This window comes from Equus caballus, chromosome 2 (assembly GCF_041296265.1).
Source record: "Equus caballus isolate H_3958 breed thoroughbred chromosome 2, TB-T2T, whole genome shotgun sequence".
Classification (NCBI taxonomy): Eukaryota; Metazoa; Chordata; class Mammalia; order Perissodactyla; family Equidae; genus Equus; species Equus caballus.
In genome coordinates, this window is record NC_091685.1 from 97,863,012 (window position 1) to 97,883,011 (window position 20,000).

At 40.3% G+C, this 20,000-nt stretch overlaps 2 protein-coding genes across 3 annotated transcripts in view; one reads left to right on the forward strand and one right to left on the reverse strand.

Moving 5' to 3' along the window:
- The window catches only part of NAA15 (N-alpha-acetyltransferase 15, NatA auxiliary subunit), a 79,184-nt gene extending 71,399 nt beyond the window's left edge, over window positions 1-7,785 (reverse strand). For both annotated transcript variants that reach the window (XM_005607836.4, XM_001502496.6), the window contains exon 1: window positions 7,105-7,785. In XM_005607836.4, the coding sequence (XP_005607893.1) occupies window positions 7,105-7,158 (54 nt within the window). In that variant the 5' untranslated portion in view covers window positions 7,159-7,785. The remainder of the gene's footprint in view (window positions 1-7,104) is intronic.
- NDUFC1 (NADH:ubiquinone oxidoreductase subunit C1) lies at window positions 6,500-15,924 on the forward strand. The gene is made up of 5 exons (XM_023636528.2): window positions 6,500-6,601; window positions 12,125-12,388; window positions 12,929-13,032; window positions 14,543-14,622; window positions 15,771-15,924. Exons 2-4 carry the CDS (start codon window positions 12,322-12,324, stop codon window positions 14,600-14,602), a joined length of 231 nt encoding a protein of 76 aa, XP_023492296.1. The 5' UTR covers window positions 6,500-6,601; window positions 12,125-12,321; the 3' UTR covers window positions 14,603-14,622; window positions 15,771-15,924.
- Window positions 15,925-20,000: the final 4,076 nt, after the last annotated feature.

The following is a 20,000-nucleotide window of genomic DNA, read 5'->3' on the forward strand; positions in this document are numbered from 1 at the left end:
AAGTGTACAGCTGACATTCCAGGGAAGTTCCCCAAAGTCAATAATACAATCATAGCATAAAGGTCCCTCCCCTCCACACCCTAATATTTATAACTAAGAACCATCACTCTTTTAAACCTCTTCACTTGCTCTTCTTACCATGAGCACTGGCAACTGACATTCTTTTCAAAACTATCTTTCACTAAGAATCTTAAGTTTTTGGGGGCCGGCCCAGTGGCACAGCAGTTAAGTTCGCGCGTTCTGCTTCAGCGGCCCGGGATTCACCGGTTCGGCTCCCAGGTGTGGACACAGCGGCGCCTGGCAAGCCATGCTGTGGTAGGCATCCCACATATAAAGTAGAGGAAGATGGGCATGGATCTTAGCTCAGGGCCAGTCTTCCTCAGCAAAAAGAGGAGGATTGGCAGCAGATGTTAGTTCAGGGCTAATCTTCCTCAAAAAAAAAAAAGCAAGCTTTTTCTCTTCAATAGGGCTATTGCCTATAAACAGAGAGCAAAGTTGCATTTAGATGTGAATGCTGATGGTTGGCAAGGCTCACTGATTAGTTAAGTAGCTCGCTCTGCCACGCCAGCTTCCCAGCAGCATACCTTTCCAAATTCCGAGAATTAAACTTGATTTTTAAGTTTTCTGAAAAACACTCAACGGAACAACTTTAAACTACAAATTTTTTCCCCTTCTAATATTTTATATTACTATTTCATAATATCATATGCAGTGGTCCTCATCCCTGACTTTGTGTCAGAATCAATTGTGGAGCTTCAGCAAACTACCAATGACTGACCCTTACTATCTGATTCAGCAGGATTCTCACGACAAACATACTTCATGAAATCCAGATGCTATTTTTCCTCCAATGCTAAAATAACCAAAAAATAAACAATGAAATTTTCCTCTTATTATGTTTTTGTAAAGGTAGAAAGGCCATATAAACAAATAAATACTATGATTCATTCATAAATGAAACCTCAAAGGTCTTACTGGGTAATACTGGTTCTGCCTGAAATCCTACAATTACCTCATATTACAACGTACTCTATGATGCCAAGGCCCAGCTTAACTCCCCTTCTCCAAAAACCTTTATGCAAGCACACAACCCAAAGATCTTTCTCTCTTGCCCTAGTCACTGTTTCAACACCCATTTCATGTAACAAATATTTATTTATTTATTTATTTTTCTTGTGAGGAAGACTGGCCCTAAACTAACATCTCTTGCCAATCTTCCTCTTTTTGCTTGAGGAAGACTGTTGCTGAGCTAACATCTGTGCCAAACTTTCTCTATTTCATGTGGGATGCTGCCACAGCACGGCCTGACGAGCTGTGCTAGGTCCGTGCCTGGGATCTGAACCTGTAAACCCTGGGCCACTGAAGTGGAGCGTGCAAACTTAACCACTATGCTACCGGGCTGCCCCAACAAATACTTACTAAATATCTATTATGGTACATTATTCTAAACAATGAGAGTATAGCAATTAACAGAACAAAGTCCCTATCCTCATAAAACCTACATTTTAATTGTGGAAGATGTGATAAACAAATTACTAGTAAATATAAGTCAGACGGTAGTACGTGATATGGAGAAAAATAAAGCAAAAAGAAATGACCATGCAGGTATCTGGGGGAGAAAAGTCTGAACAAACAGCCCTTTGCATATCATCCCTTATATGAACTAGCTTTTTATGTCCAATAACACTTTTATGAACAAAGAAGATACATTTGAATCAATGCTCTGTGAGAAGTGCATTATCAGAAACACAAAAATTAAACGAAATAAGAATGCACACAAGCAAAGAGATCCCTTCAGTCAAAGCCAGTTGGCCAGTAGCTCTCCCGTCCTCCAATCATACAGGGCACCGTGTCTGCCTCTGTGGGAACTGTCTTTTAACCAGTGCTTCAAAGTAATAGCTGGGATGGCAACTCTATTATCATCAAATAGGTTAGGCTGTGTATTCCCCGAACAATGACCCAGGACTTCAAGGCTTTGAAATATCTGCAGAATTGATCATTAAATTCAGTTCCCTACTAAGCTTTTCTGCACAAACAAGTATTTTAACCTAATTCTCTTAACCCAAAAGAATCATTTTTGAAACATTACAGGTTTCTAACAAACAAAGCATTTTTTTAAAAAATATGCTTTGCCAATTTAAATAAGAACATTTATTTATTTGTTCATTCATACTACTCCCCATTCCAGAAAGGATTTAGGGCAGAAATTAAAATAAAACAAACAGTGAATTTACCACATTATCAAAAGGTTTTTTCTTCTCATAAGATTTTCAGACTTTTAAAAAAAGTATTTTACGAGTTTTGTAAGAATAAAGTACATTTACACTATAGCAAAATTGCATTTCATTTTCCGGTACACTTTTAAATAAATTTATTCTAGTTCAAACATCTGATTACCTACTGTGTACAGAAGAAAGGGGACTTTAGAACAGGTAAAACTTTGTTTCCCTTTTTTTCTTTGTTATATTCTAAACACAGGCAGTACAGGCAGAAGTATATTAAAACCATTCTGAGTTAAAAACTAGAATTGTCACATAGAAATTTAAGTCAGCTGACTTTCCATGTGCATATGGGCATCTACTTGTTTACAATTCCTCATCTTAATTTCATCTGCAACTAAATCCAACCTGAGTATCATTAACTGTACAAAGAGCACTTTTTCCAAAAGCAATAAATCATATAAAATAATTTACCTACAAAATGTGTAGGTACCTACAATGTGTGCTACCTAACAATTATTACAACTCCTTTATCTAACAAAGCACTCACTCTCCCTAAATCCCTCCCCCCAAAAACAGATGAACAGTAGGCAGGTGTGGTATAAATGCCCTGAAAAAAAAAAGTTTGATTCCTGACACTAATACTAGCTGTCAACCTTAATCTCAGTCTGTTTCCTTAATAAAAATGTCCCCACCTTGAAAAGTTTTGATAATAAAGAATTGTACAAAGTGTACTGTCCAAAGTGGTAACTATTCACATGTAGCTGTATGAATTTAAATTAATTAAAATTAAAAATTCAGTACCTCAACTGCACTAGCCATATTTCAAGTGTACAATAGTTATATATGGCTAATGGCTATCACACTGGACAGAGGAGATACAGAACATTCCCATCACCAGAAAGTTCTATTGTGTAGTACAAATGGTAAATTCTCAGTAAATCACAAATATTATCACCATGCTAACTTCTATTACTACTTTTCTAGGAAAGGAAAACTCTGCCCTTTAGACTTTTAACTAACAAAATAACTCATTCAGGCAAAAGGCCAAAAATATACTAACAATGTACAATATTTTAAGTACTCCCTAGATTTTTTTCTTATAGTTCACTCTAACACGTGAAAAGACAAAAGAGAAGAAAGCAGGAGTAGCGACACTTGGTTGCAAGGCCTTAGGGTATGTCCAACTTTCCCAAGTGGGCTAAAATCTAAAAAGGCGTGGATTTCATTCTACCCTGGCAACCTCATTTCTCCTACCCTTAACCTATATCCTAAGAAGGTGGTGTAGAGACCTGGTAACACCCCTCAAACTACTTAGATAAACAGCATCAAGAATAAGTAAAACCAGAATTTTCTTCTTTTGTTTTTTTTGAGGAAGATTAGCCCAGAGCTGGAAGACTGGCCCTGAGCTAACATCCATGCCCATCTTCCTCTACTTTATACGTGGGACGCCTACCACAGCATGGCTTTTGCCAAGCGGTGCCATGTCCACACCCGGGATCTGAACCAGCAAACTCCTGGCTGCCAAGAATTGGAACGTGCGAACTTAACCACTGCACCACCGGGCTGGCCCCAAAACTACAATTTTCTAATAACTTAGTTTTCCAAATTGAAAAAAGTATGTAGTTACAATAAGAAAAAAAGTTCATGGCAAATACAAATAACTCTTCTTTAAACTACACTCCTACACGATATACATCACATTAAATTCAGTCTCCGACCTTTCTCTAGACAAAATACATTTTGCAGACATTTTGATTAACTTATGACAATGCTTTAGTCAGAAAGCAGTAGAGTAATATAGAAAAAAACCTGGGCCAAATATGTAACAAAATTGAATTTTAGATACCAACTTAACTAAAACAAGCCAGGCAAATCCACCACAGAAACTCTGAAATTCTTTGCAAACTGATATGTAAACCAGGTTTCCTTTGAAAAATTAAAGCAAAAACATACTTCATTATTTTGAAATTGAGGTTTCAAATATAAACTAACTTCATTTCCTAACCAAGTTTACTACAAACAAGTATGGTACAACAAAATAACAGCTCAAAAACTGAATGCTGCTGGAATGATTTACCAGTTACCAATCTAGCAACACTTAATTATAAGGCATTAGAGTATGCCCAACTTTTACTCTATTGGACAGGGTGAAAAAGAAAGCTAAAAATCAAAAGAGCTAACTATTACAAAAACTGAGGAAGCAGAAGCAATTTTGAAAAAGCAAATACTAAGTATACTTTTGGTTAGTAATATTTTCTTCTTTCCTAATGGAAGAGAATAATGACATTACATCCCCTTTTCTTTCACTTAGTCATTTTCATATTTCTTCTGATATACTTTATCACAATAAATCCTTTAGCACTTTGATTTTAGCAATGAACTTAAAGGTTTTGTCTCACTATCACCAAGAAAAAAATTGTTTAAGGTGCTTAATCAAAAATTGCTATTCTATGAATGGGTAAACAAACTGTGGCACATCCATATCAGAATTCTACTCAGCAACAAAAAGGAAGACACTATTGATACACGCAACAACTTGGATGAATCCCAAAGGAATTAGGTTGCATAAAGAAAAGGCCAATCCTAAAAAGTTATATACTGTGTGATTCTTTTTATTAAACATTCTTGAAATGACAAAATTAGAGAAATATAAAACAGATTAGTAGTGGCTGTCAGCTTGGGGGTAGAAGGGATGGGAGGGAGGTGGGAGAGTATGGTTCTAAAACAGCAACAGAGGGATCCTTGTGCTCATGAAATTGTTCTATATATTGAATGTAGTGGTGGTTATGTAATCTACACATGTGATAACATTGCATGAAACTAAATACACAAAATAGTAGAAGTAAAATGGAGAAATCTGAATAACACTGGTAGATTATATCAATGTTACTATATTGAACTACTGTTTTGCAAGGTATTAGCATTGGGGAAACTGGGTAAAGGATACAAGGGATCTCTCTGTATTATTTCTTAAAACTACACGTGACTCTACAGTTATCTCACAATAAAAAGTTTGATTTTTTTAAAAAGTGCTACCATAACAGCTGGGAGAATCTTAATAGAAACTGGATATCAGAAAATATTAGGGAATGACTGTTAATGGTATTACGGTTATACAAGACAATGTCCTTAAGAGACGCTAGCTGAAGCATTTAGGGATGAAGTATGCCTTCAACTTACTTTTAATTTTTATATACATGAAAAGAGAGAGACAGCAAATCTGGCAAAATGTTAAATACTAAATTTTGGTAAAGGGTTTATGAGTGCTCCTTGTACTCTTCTCTCTACTTTTTGCCTTGAATGTTTTCAAAATAAATGGGGGGGAGAGAAGATGGGGGGAAGATAAAAGACAAACTGCTATTCAAAAACGGTTATAGTTGAACCTACACACCAATTAGTCTTTTAAAATGTTTAAAAATAAATAAATTGTTCTGGTATAACTATGCTATAGTCCCACCCACGCTCCAATTAGTCTTAAAACAAAACAAAACGAAATGGCAATATGGGTTTCAAGGTAACTAAGAGTTTATGGTATTGGATACAACTTTATGTTTTTCAACGTGAACTGAGTAAACCTGTAGGGCATACAGGTATTTTTGTAAAATCAAATTTAGTTCAACATAGATTACTCCTTCTTATTTCCAGAAAAACTGGATCCCCAGAGTTGTTCTACTTTCCAAACAAGTGAGATAAATTTACATCGCAAGGGAAAAAGCTAACACTTTCAAACACACACCTCAAACTTTAAGTCTTAAGTTTGGCAAATACAGTTAATTCTTTCACAAAGAAATGTATGCATGATAGGGACAACTCACAATCAATGCCAAACAAAAAATGTGCTACAATGTATTAATTATAACGCCAAGGCTACAAGACATATTTTACAATGTAAACAGTCCCTCCAAACATTTCATTTGTGTTATTAAAAAAATGCAAACTGCACACATTTGAAATGTAGGGAATAAGTGAGCTTCAGCTAGTGTCAAAAGATCCACCTCAAAAGTTACGTTTTCCTTTCTCTGCTGGTAAATTTTTGCATCAGTGTTAACTGACTTTAGTCTACAAGAAAATTCGTGTCTAGAACGACCCAACTAAAGGCTCTTCACTTTTCACTTCCTACGGGACCGCCCCCTCGCAATGGGCCCCACCTCCCGAGGAGGGAGACGGGGTGGGGCTGTTTCCCGCTCGGAAACTAAGAAATAAATGTCTCTTCCCTACTCCAGAAAGGAGGGAAAAAGAGAGGACAAGAAGCTGCAGACTCAAGTATGCAACTGACTACAAGGAGGCAGTCGTTCAGAAAGCTTCCTTCTCTCTTCTGAACTCCTTCCTAGCTTCCCTCCTCCCAGGTCATTCAGCGACCCCGGGCCGGGCGGAGACAGGTGAATCCCAAGAGGAGAGGAAAAGGGAGGGAGGGACGGACGATGGAGGGAGAGACGCTCTTGGGCAATGAATGAGCTGTGCCGCATCCGCACCACCTGTTCCTTCCAAGGGTGCCACCCTGGCCTGCCGGCAGGGTTCCCGCACCACCCGGGGGGCCCCGACTCCTGCCCGTGTGGCCCGCCACCCTACTAAAGGCCGGGCCTCCTCTCCCTTCTCTCAGGGCGGATGAAAACCCACAGTCTAGAAGCTAGGAGAACAGGGCCTAATCCGGAACCACGGCCTCCGAAGCGTGGGGACGGGAGGAGGAAGCCTGTGGTCCTTGGCGCGCGAGCCGAACGAGAACCACAGAGAGGGAACGAGGGAGTGCATTCGGCCTGACTAGGAGTACGAAGGCGGGGTCCCGGGCGGGGGTGGCTCGGTGCCCGCCGGGCCGAGGTTAGGAGTGACAGGCCCGGGTACCGGCTAAATCCTCCCCTCTGCTTGCGCGGAGCCTCACACTTACCAAGATCCGCTTGAAGAGCGCGTTCTCCTTGGGCGGGAGGCTCACGGCCGGCATCGTTCCGGCTCCTCCCGCTGCTCCCGCCACCGCCCGGCTTGGTCAGTGTGTTTGTCCGACCGCCGCCGCCGCCGCCGTTCCCTGGCTGCTTCAGCCTTGATTGCCTGATCCACCGCCGCCACCAGGCCTCAGGTGTCAACGCGTTGCCCAACCCCGACACCCCCTTCCCCTCGTTGTCTTTTTTCCCTTTCTCACTTAACGTTGCCGCCGCCTACCCCCCCACGGGTCTCCGTCGGCGGTTCACGTGGTAACTGAACAGACCGACAGAGGCAGCCAAAATGGCGGACGCGGAGGGCTTTCCCACCCGGGTCACACTTCCCAGCACGCAGGCGCGATGACCTCCTTTCCCCACCTCCTCTGTCCTGAAGCTTGCTGGGAAACCTGGAGGCCGGCCGGCCGGCGGAGGCCGTGAGGGTCGCGGCAGGCCCCGCCCATCCATTCGGCTCTGGGTGTCTTTGGAGGCGCCCGGGAAACTAGGGGAGAGTGACCGGCTGCGGTTCTGCCTGTCTTCGCGTTAAAAATAGCCTTTCTGTTCCTTCCTGCTAGATTGGCCGTGCATTCATAGAGTAGATTCTCCCAGACTGTAGGATCATAGTTTGAGTCTGAAGGGCTAAAAATCAGGTGTTTAAGAAGCGCTGTGTGTGATCGTGAACGAAGTGCCTAATTAAGCAGCAGAGGCTGACGGGAAATGAAGGCTTCACCCCACTGGGGACTTGTAAACAGATATGGAGTGGAGGGGGCTTAATGGAGTCTGAACAGCGTGAAAGAGCTTGCTCAATTAAATGGGCCTTGCTGGAGTATTGGTGATTTAATTTGTACTTAAGATGAACCTGGAAAGGTGGGTAGCCAGATCCAAAAAGTGTCATATTTGCACTGCCGAAGAAGCATCTGAAGGTTAAAGTGTGTGTTTTTATTTTATCGTTGAGTCCTTACAGTGCAGAGTCGACGAATGCATAAGTCACCTTGGGGAAGTGGAGAGTTCAGCGAAAACTGACTCTCCTGGACCTGGCTTCAAGCTAGTGCTTAATATGGTGACTCGTTGAACTTATCACCAGAATTCCTCCAATCTTAGAAGCCGAAGAGTATTTGGCAAGAATGCTAGAGAAATGGAGTAGGCAAGGTCAGAGTAGATACCAAATAGGGCCTCTACATATATGTCATTTTATTAACAATAGACAGGAAAACTGTTTTAAAAGTGGCATTCCGTTGGTGACCTACAATTTTTCACATCGTATCACCCACTTTTACCTTTGATTATCTCGCTCCAGATCCTGAATTCCATCAGTAGCATTATTTGCATCATGAATCATTAAATAATATGTGCAGTAGCTTTGCTCTTTTAAATTTGACAGATATTTTCCATTTTCAGTTTGCTCTTTAACCCTCCCTGGAAGGTGTGAGTTGAGTTAGATGTTTCCCGGTGGAAAAATCTGGGACTAATCCTGGGGTTTTCTAGCTGCTATCTTGAATGCCTTCTCCCCTTGCCTAGGTCATAAGTAAGGTTTTAGCAGTCAAGTCCTGAAATTTCTTCAGATTCCGTGATCTCTCTTCAAAAGTTTCTCTAAGAAAATTGCCCCTATAGTGTGGCTGACCCCGAGGGCACAGCGGTTAAGTGCGCAAGTTCCACTTCTCGGCAGCCCAGGGTTCGCAGGTTCGGATCCTGGGTGCAGACATGACACCGCTTTGGGAAAAGCCATGCTGTGGTAGGTGTCCCATGTAGAAAGTAGAGGAAGATGGGCACAGATGGTAGCTCAGGGCCAGCCTTCCTCAGCAAAAAGAGGGGGATTGGCAGTAGGTAGCCCAGGGCTAATCTTCCTCAAAAAAAAAAAAGAAAGAAAAAATTGTACCTAGAGAAAACCACTTAAGTTTTGGAATATGGCCAGTTTTTTAACTTAACTTAAAAAAAAATAAAGCTAAGAGCAAACTTAGAAGTCATAAAAAACAGTGGTTATTTAGTGATAACCTTCGAACTTGACTGCTCACAAGAGGTCTTGTAACTATCTGAACTATTGAAAGGAAGAAAAGTTGTCTAACTTCAGGTGATAATCTTGGCTTAGCTACTAACTTAGGTTTCCAAATCTGTCTTCATATCCAAAAGTCCCTACAGCAATATTATTTGTTATGGTTTTCTAAGTTCTCCTGTAAATAATATACTATTTTCCCCTTATGGGAAGAAAATTTCCTGTCTTTGAAATAAACAGTAGTTTCCACCAGAAGATGAGTACCTGAATAGACGAGCGAGCAATATCATTTGTCAAATGTTACGTTCTTTTTGGCTGTTAACAAGTAAATAGTAATTTTTAAGACTCAGTGAATACTAGTCTGATTTAACATTTATCTGAGTTATATCCTAGGAAAAAGGCACCTACAGATAACACTTGGACCACACAGTCAGTAAGTTGATAGCCTGAACTCAACAATAAAATGTCTCCTCTGATAGGTCACCACTGTTTCACAAATGAAGATCCCACTTAACACGTTATGTTATGAATGTCAGCTACACAGGAAGTTAACATATCCAAGGCTAGATGATGAAGATGATGTATTTGCATATCCCTATTGTCAAAAAGCCTCTTCCAAACAAAGTTAACCGAAAATCAATCAATCAATCAATGAGTAATTTACCTTGCAAACTTTAATGCTACAAAAGGGATATGTAGACTGAAATTTCTCCATCTTCATATATATATAAGATGTTCTCTATTGACACTTTTACATTTTAATTATTAAATATTTAAATTTTATAGAACTACAAGATAAAAGAAATCTATTTGCTACCCAGATTTAACAAACATTAACTTTTTTTTAAATAAAAACTTGCATATACATGAGGAACACCATCCCTCTCCAGATCCTGAATTTGATATACAGTGTTCTCATGCATCATAAATCAATAAACATGTATGTGGTACATTTTATAGAGTTTTCAACTCTTGCTCTTCTTTAACCCTCCCTGGGAGGTGTGAGTTGAGTAGGATGTTTCCCAGGGGAATAATTAAGGACTTAGAACTGGTTTTCTAGCTGCTGACTGAAATCCCTCTCTCTTTGCCTGGGTCATAAATAATAGTCATAAATAAGGTCTTTTCATTCAAATTCTGGAGATGCTTAAATGAATGTCATGTAGCAACGTCTACCAAATATCATAGCCATTAGCTCCCGGCTGGGATTGCGTCATCAGGATTCAAGATGGAGTTTCACCTACAGCTGCCTACTCCAAGTGTAGGGTTCCATCAGCTCTAACATGCTGAGAGAAATGTCCTTATATTTCATCACTTTCCCAAAATATACACTAGTAAAAGTGTACAGGCACCCAAACCACAAAACAGCCTTTTCTAACAGCAGTATTGGAATTAGCAGTTTGCTTACTGGCTCTGTATGCTCTGACTAAATGTGGCTTCTGTTCCAACTCGTTGGATACTAGCAAAAGCTGTGTCAGGACAAGCTTCCAAGGGATGGTGTAGAAAGGATATACAACTGGCAGGTTGCTGAGTGGACAAGAAGCCAAGAAGTTGAGAACCAACAACTGACTCAGCGTATCAGTGGGTCGTTTGCTTACTTGAGCTTGAGTCAAGGAGGCTCAAACTAGGTTACCAACTATAAAGTGACTCACAGTTTAGCAATCTATTTAGCCATTAGTTGCACATAAAAATGAACCAGAAAGCATAGTACAATTATTTCACCCTTTGGTCAATAATTTTTGGTTAAAATTGTTTTTTCAATAACAGTGCTAAAGAAAATGAAGAGGGAAAAAAGAGATTTGCTAATACTTATTTTGCTTTTAAAATGAACCTAAATGGCATTCTGTTTAAAGGATTCAGGTATTACAATTTATTATCTCTTATCTAGACATATTTTTACATGGTCTTTATACATCAGATTGAATTGAGAACTGAATGGGCAAAAATCTGGCTCAGTTGTGAAAGATAGAATCTATGGGTCATACAATGTCTTTGACAGGCAAAAACAAGTTGTTTACAACTACCAGACACTTTCTAAGCTTCCCAACGACCCTATAGGATAGGTTTTATGTTACAGATAGATTCTTCTTCTTCTTTTTTTTTTTTCTGAGGAAGATTAGCCCTGAGCTAACATCTGCTGCGAATCCTCCTCTTTTTGCTGAGGAAGACTGGCCCTGAGCTAACATCTGTACCCATACTTCCTCAACAGTATGGCTTGCCAAGCAGTGCAGAGGTCCCAACTCGGGATCCCAACCCAGAACCTTGGGCGGCTGAAGCAGAAAGTGCAAACTTAACCACTCCACCACCAGGCCAGCCCCCTATGCTACAGATATAAAACTGAGGCATAGAGAGGTGGTGAGCAGGAATGGCACATTGAACTTGGCACTTTGAACACTGCTCTGGAGCTCATGGCCTCAGGGGACTCACCAAGTCTGTTAGGTGAACTAACGAGGATCATTAGATCTGGCATCAGAAGCCCTGTGTCTGAATCCCACCTCCCCCAGCTGTGTGATCTTCAGCCGGTCAGGGCACTTCTAAAATACATAAGGAGGATCCTCTTTTCCTCACAGGGTTGTGAGGCTTTACTAGGAGTAGTGCGTGTAAACAGACTTTGGGAACTGTAAGAGATCTCTTCAAATATAACCTACATCACTTCGGATGAATAGTTTGTCTTCTTTGAGCTTCATCTGTACATTGAGAATAATAATCTCGGCATGTCATGCGGTCGTTATGAAAATGAAATGAGACAATGCATATAAACCATATGATGCATTAATGCTCAGTGCCTGGAACACAGAATTCGATCAAAATACTAGTTATTATTCAACACGACACTGCATTTTAGGTATCCTGGCTCATGTAGGAAGATTTTAGTAAATCTCTTCATGAGTGTCCCTGGGAAGGGGGTCTGAAATAAACTCTCAGAGGACAGAGAAATGGATAGACTACGTTTTTTGGGTTTTTTTTTTTTTCCTTTTAATCATTTCCTTCCTAACCCCACTTAACAGACTGAAGACAGACCAGGGCAGCTAGAGCACCCGGCCCTAACTGCGATTCTTGGAGTTGACATGTCCCGCGGCGCGGCTGCAGAGCCGGCGAGCCCCGCGCCTCCGCCCGCCAGGGGGCGCTCGGCCGGGCGCCGACCCCAGAGCCGCGGGGCTGCGGGGCTGCGGGGCTGCTGGGAGGCGGAGCCCAGGCCGGCAAGATGGCGCCGTCCGCGTTGTTGCGCCCCTTCTCCAGGCTGCTGGCCCCGGCCAGACTCCCGAGCGGCTGTAAGTGTCCCTCCTCGAGCAGGCCGATCCAGCATCCCAGCCTGCTCCTCCCAGGGCGAACCTGGCCCGTGGCGGCAGGGAGCGGCTGCGGCCCGGGCTCGTCTTGCGGTGACCTTCGCCGGCCCGTATCCCGCTGCCCACGCGTGCCCCCACCCTGACTCCCGGCTCCCTATCACCCGTCACCGACCCTCCGCCAAGTGCCACCCGACCCCTCTTGGTCTCTGCGAATGGATTTTGGGTCCCTCCTCTACCCACTTTGCAGGTTGGGTCCTGCAGACCCGGGGAGGGGGGATCCTCCCAGGGGCGTTTGCTACTCGCCCACTCTCGAGTCGTCAGAGGGTCCCCAGGAGCCTGGAGGACAGAGGCAACCGGCCTGGCTCTACCGGTGGCCCAGGACGACTTATGTGATCTCTCCGAACATTTGTTCCCGTGGGCGGGCGGGAGGGAAGAGTGAAGGGAGAATTAAATGCGCTAATACACGTAAATGCTAGGTTTTCCCTACAAGGCGATGTTATAGATTTACAGACTGTCCCCTTTCAGCTTCAGCGCGGTCAAAATTCTACATTCGGGCGCCGCCACATGACAAACCTGACTGGCTGAAAGTTGGACTGACCTTGGGCACCTCCGTCTTCTTGTGGATCTATGTAAGTCTTTACTCCCTTATGTGGTGCGACCCCAACACGGTGGGGAGAAGAAATACCAGTGTGAGACTGCATGTTGCCGAGCCAATCTCCCATGCAATAGGATAGTCATATAATTCCTAACATATTTCTCCGTGAGGGGAATCCCAAGGACTAAAGAATATTAAGATTTCAACGCTTTTGAGAAAATATGAGCCTGAAATTTGTCATTCATCGTTACTTAGCATGGTTTTGTCATGAACGGCAGTTTTACTGCATAGTAACTATTTATTTTATTTCTTAGGATGGAGGCTGGTTGGGGTTTTATGAAGGCACTTCTTTCAGATGCCATAGGGACAAACCATCAGTGAACAAGCTATACAAATTAAATCCCATTAGACTTACGAAACAAGATTTTAATCAATGCTGTATAAATACATTGTTGGAAATTGTACTTAATGTGTAGCAGCCCTTTTTTTTGTCTTTACAGTATGCCAAATGTTTTACATGTAAAAGCTCATTTAATCTTTTCAACAACACTACGTGTAGGTACTATTGTTGACCTTTTACAGATGAAGAAAACACTTAGAGAAATTAATTTGCTGAACCTGATCTCCCTAACTTCAGAGCTGTACTGTAGAGGTTGTGAAATACTGCCTCCCTATGGATACATTTTTTAAAAGTTGACTCAAAGTATGTGTGCTACATGAGTATTTAAAATTTTTGTTGTGTATCTCATGGGTTTGAAGCTTCGTCCACTGCCACCCATCACCAATTCTTGGATCTCTTACTTTGGATTTTCTCATTAAAGCGGTTCAGCGGTTCTTTGACATGGGAAGGACTAAGAGATGTTGAAAGTCACTTATAACTCAACAACAGTAACTAATCTTTTTGCAAAATATTTGTTATAGTGAAATTTTATACATTCTCAATTTGAAGCTTTCCTGAAAAGAAGCTTGATTGCTGCTGAGAACTCTGATTAAAATGAGATCTTTGGTTGTGGCGAATGTCACCCTCTATCAGCCATTTTTCCGATTGCATATTCTGTCAGACAGTGGTTCCAAGAAAGTGGCTGTCCTCCGTGACATCTAATTAAGACACATATAGTTAGAGGATGAGGTGCATCATTGACTCACAGTATCAAATTTCTAAGGTTAGAAGTATAATACACACCCACCAACCAGCCTGGACCCCATTTAAGAACCAGGCTCTCTCGTGCTGGTTTAGCAAGGTGGTCCATTACATTAATTACCCATTGAATGAAGTAATGTGTTTGGCAGAAGTTGACTTAGAAGTTAAACTTTCAAGGATTGCCTTCTCAAATTTAGTATGTCAGACTGTGGTGAACAAGTATATACTATTCAGTTTTTTGGACTTTGGCATCTCTTAGCCTTTTATTTCTAACTAGAATAATTGTAATTCTTTTAATCTATTCTTACTCCTCTTGCAGAATATAAATATCATTAGTTAGCCGCCTCCTCTTTAAGTTGCCAGGAAGATTATGTTTCTAATTTTAACTGTTACCTACTTCTAGCTCATCAAACAACATAATGAAGATGTTTTAGAGTATAAAAGAAGAAATGGGTTGGAATAAGCTTTTGAAATACTAATATAGTAAGTATGTCATTTTATAGGATGAAGAAATTATGCAAGTTAATTTGGCCTTTTTTAAATAAGGTATCTTGGATTTTTTAAAATTGGGTTTGTATTTTTTAGCACCTTTATTCCTGTCTGTGACAGATTTATGAATTTTTAATACCTTGGCTCAAGCATCTGTTAGCATGATCAGTTTTAATGATTACACCTTGACTGTATTGGAAGAAAGTTGTGTTTAAGAATGAAACCCAAATCATACTTTCTTAAATCTAATAGGGCTGTACACAGTGCCTTCGTAGCACTTAGGACAAGTTATCATTATTTGTGTATGCATTTCTTATTATCTGTTTGTCATACACCACACTAGAGTATAAGTTCCATGAGAACAGGAATCCTGTCTGTTTTGTTAATCATCATGTAGTCAGCAACTTGCCCAGTGCCGGGCCCAGCTGGATGTTTAATATTTGTAGAATGGACAAATGTGTACGGGCAGTAGATGGTTAAATTTTTTACTGCATGACCATTTCATTATGGTTGTCACTACAACTAACACCCAGTTTGACAATTCCTGGTAAATCCTAGCTGTGAACAAGATAGCAAACTTTGCATGGTCTGTGATTTAAAAAAGAGAGTGACTTTATTTTATGTGAGTATATATGGTATATTTCTGAAAATCCTTTTAAAGAAATCCTATGTTAATCCTTTTGTAAAGTGAAAAACCACTCCTCTAAATCTTAACTTTTATGGATTAGGTTGATTAAAGTAGATTATTTATATCTGCTGGATAATAAAATAGTGATCACTAACGTACACTTTTTTCCCCCACACTTAACAACTCTCAAACTCAGCTCTTTAGGGTTTGATTATCCAAATTTTTTGCTTCTATCTTTCTATTAATATCACCTTGCCCATTTCACTACTTCATTCAGCCAATTGAAAGATAAATATAAACTAGGTAAATCAAAACCAGATGCTTTTGCTGCTCTTGGAGTTCAGATAAAATATTTTTTGCTAAAACTTAAGTAAGATGAGGGGTTAATACTCTTTGGATTTGTTTTCTGGACTTTCTTTGATGCTCTAAGGTGAATTGTTCAGAATGGTCTAGTTTTAGTGTTGTTTCTGCTGGCTAATGCTACAGCTTTAATTTTGTTTTCTCTTCATTATAGGTGTGCTCCATATAGTGATTATAGCACTTCCTCTCAATTCACCAGCCTGTTGAGTTGTAAACGTGAGAGAAAAAGTTATATGTGAATATATGTCAAGTCAGCTTTGTGTTTTGCATCATTAAATGAAAAAATAAAAATATTTCTGTATTCTTCAGATTTTGTATATTATGAAAATGCGTAGAAAATGTCGATTTTAAGGTACGTTATTAGAAGTATTTCAATGTGGAAAGTACCACCTGATAATAGCGTCAGTGGTAATTAAGGACATGGTGGTAAGAAAATTTGTTAAGGAGATGGATTTAAAAATTACTGCTGAAGGATTTACTCTTTATATCAACTTTTAATTTCTAATCAAAACACTTATTCTTTAGTATATCAGGGTGATAGAACTACCTTATTTCTCAAAATACAAAAGAGCCCAAATACTGTTTCTTCTGGAGGAGGCATTTTGGTAAGTCAGAAAGTAATGATGAATCCTATTACCAGAATTTCTTCTGACTCCATTTCCTTGAATTTGAATGATTTTCGTTTGGGCGATTGTTTTTACTCACTGGTTATGACAACACAAAGTTTGTTGTCCTTTTTTGCTAATATGACTTTCATCCAATGCTTAGCAAACTCCTGACTATTTTTAAAAAGAGGGGAGGAGGGTGAGAGTTAATAGATGCAAATTAGAATACACTTCATTTATCCCTCACAAAACCCTTTCTTGTGAATCAGTTAAAACTTATTTATATGTCGCTTCATTAACTTGTAATTTAAACGGTTAGTGTACCATACACTTAAAAATTCATTATTTGGTCTCCATTCTGATGTTAAGTGGAAAGGTTCATTACCTTATAGATTTTGTGTGTGTTTTGGGTTCTGGGCAACACTTACTCTGGGAGATTCATGGCCCAATATCTTTGGAAGTCACTTCTGAACATAAATTCAGACTTACATTATTTCAGAATAATTATATAATTCAAATTCAGTGAAAGATGAGATAAACAGATGAGAGAGATAAACAGTAACTGTTAATTTTTATCAGTTTGGAGTCCTAGCTGATAGAGCTGGAAAGGACCCTAGGGGTCATATAGACTAATCTCATAATTTTATAGATGCAAAAACCAGAGGTGAAGAGTGAATTACCCAACATCACTGTGGTAGGTACAGTAATGAAGCCCCAAATGTGACCGTGTCCTACTCCCTGGAATCTGTGTATATGTTAGGTTATACGGCAAAAGGTCGCAAATGGAATTAAGTTTGCTCATCAGCTGACATTGAGATGGGGAGATTATCCTGGATTATTTTGTTGGGCCTGATGTAATCACAAGGGTGCTTTTAAGTGAAAGAGGATGCAGAAGAGTGTGTTAGAGTGATGAGATGTGAGAAAAACTCAACTGACAATTGCTAGCTTTGAAGATGGAAGTGGGCCAAGAGCCAAGGAATGGAAAAGTCAAACACATTCTCCCCTGGAGCTTCCGGAAAGGAACACAACCCTGCTGACACCTGATTTAGCCCAATGAGACCTGTGTTGGACCTCTCACCTACAAAACTAAACATTAATAAATTTGTGTTGTTTTAAACCACTGAGTTTGTTAGAGCAGCAGTAGGAAGCTAATATTGTCACGTGGTAATAGAGACCAAGAAGTCAGGAATCAACTCCCAGTTCAAGGCAATTTCCACTAAAAGAAACACTTAAAAATTCATATCCCTAAAGGGAACAGAAAACTCTAAGACACTTGAAATTCTGGAAACTCATAGCCTTAATTGGAAATAAAATATAACTTTTTCTTTTGAGGAAGATTAGCCCTGAGCTAACATCCACCGCCAATCCTCTTTTTGCTGAGGAAGACTGGCCCTTAGATAACATCCGGGCCCATTTTCCTCTACTTTATATGTGGGGTGCCTGCCACAGCATGGCGTGCCAAGCAGTGCCATGTCTGCACCTGGGATCCGAACTGGCAAACTCCTGGCAGCCAAAGTGGAATGTGTGAACCTAACCGCTGCACCACCGGGCCGGCCCCTTAAATATAACTTAAATAAACAATTTCTCCTGTGTTGTAAGCCTTAAGCTTATAGCTACCCTGTGTGAACTTTCATCATGATTGTGCCTGTATTACTGCAGGGGGAGCCATTCATGAAGAGCAGGGCTGTCCAAGAGAACTTTCTGCAGTGATGGAAATGTTCTGTCTGTGCTATCCAGTACAGTAGCCAGTACTCCCATGTGGGTGTTGAGCATTTGAAATGTGATTAATGTCACTGGATTTTTAATATTATTTAATTTTAATTAATTTAAATAGCCACATGGGGCTGGTGGCTGCTGTATTGGACGGCACAGATATAGATTCATTCTGTGAGTAAGACTTCATAGAATTGTGCCAAGTAGTGGCACTGGGAAAAACTGCTTTCTAAATTAAATATGGAAACCTAACTCCAACTATGTTAAGCTAAAAAAAGGTTTTGAGGAGACAGAGTCACTCACAGACCCCAAGAACAGGAATACACCTGGGCCCAGGAATAATTGGGGCCTGGAACTCAAATGTCATCAAGACTTTTGCTCTTGGCTCTGCTGTCTGTGTATCTGCTTTATTTCCTTTGCACACAGAATAGTTCCTGAGTTTTTATCAGTTCAAGAGAGTAGCTGGCCTGAACAAGAATCATTCTGATTCTAAATTTCCAAGAGGAACTGTGGTCAAATGATGGCTCCTTTAGTAATAATGAAGAGTTTCCATAAGAAGAGGATGCAGGCAAAATCATATATCAAATACAGTCAAGTTTTTTATTAGATCAAAGTCAGGTAGACCTTTTTTCAGGTTTAATGTCTGTGAGGTAGTCATTTAAATTATTTTCTTAAGTTGCCATGGGAAAAACAGGCTATATGAACTAAATTTCAAGTATAGGAAGTTGCTATAGGTTGAATTGTGTCCCCCAAAAAGATATGTTGAAGTCCTAACTCCTAGTACCTCAGAACATGACCTTATTTGGAATTAGGGCAGTTGCAGATGCAATTAGTTAAGATGAGTTCATACTGGAATAGGGTGGGCCGTTAATCCAATATGACTGGTATACTTATGAGAGGAGACACAGAAACACACAGGAAGAAGACAGCCATGTAGTGATGGAGGCGGAAGTTAGAGATGCATCTACAAGCCAAGGATTACCTGCAAACACCAGAAGCTAGAAGAGGCAAGGAAGGATTCTACCCTACAGGTTTCAGGACAGGCATGGCCCTGCCAACACCTTGGTTTCAGACTTCTAGCCTCCAGGACTGTGAGAGAATAAATTTCTGTTGTTTTAAGCCGTCCAAGTTTGTAGTAATTTGTTAGGTAGCCTTAGGAAATAATACAGAAATGTTAGGGAATATCGTGTTTATTTTACTATGGAAGAGAAAGTGAATAGATGGGGAGAGTACTGAGAGACCTCCAAGAATAGTTTAATAATTTACCATCTTGATTACCCTTCCCCCTTCATTTATCTAAATATTTTAGGTCATCAAAAGGATGCCTCTCAGGACTTTCTGAATTGCTTGCCAATTTGTCTTCCTAGATACTCTTCTAAATTGTTTCACCTGATATCCACATTGATCTGTTGAAAGTAGAGATTATAGCCTAAGAATTCAGTGTTAAGAAAAACAAAGCTGTTTCTAGCTTTCTGTGGAGCCTAGGAAATCGCTCAGTCTTTGAAATTGTTTTTAATTATATAGCACTTAAGCCTTGAATAAGTATGATTAATATTGCCAGTAGAAGACCCTTACAATATGTTTTCAAAACTAATGTCATCTTTGTCAACAATCAAAATTAGGTGGAGATCATTTTAGGTAAGCCAAGAAATCTCTGACCCTAGATTCTGTTTTCCTGATGAAACCAAGAAAAATGTCAAGGATGTGCCCAAGGGCAGCATTACAAACAAAATGACTCACAGCTGGGAAACTATTGTCTGAGCCTTACAGAGTCTCAGCAAAGACCCAATGTTAAAGTTCTCTCAGGTTTGGGAGAAACGGCTTGCAACAGAGTGAAGTAACAACCCACAGGCATGTCCTCTCTCGGAAAATGTTTCATGAAGATGTGAAAAGAGTTTGCCATCAAAATGGAGAGCCACATATCCTATAGGAGCAGTAGAGCAGGTAGAAAATTCCCTTTGATCCAAGAGGCATGGTGAAAAGAGATCTGGAGAAGTGGCACTATTTATCTCTCAGTTCTTGCTCTCCTGGCTGGGATGGCCACATCCAACCTAACAGACGTGATA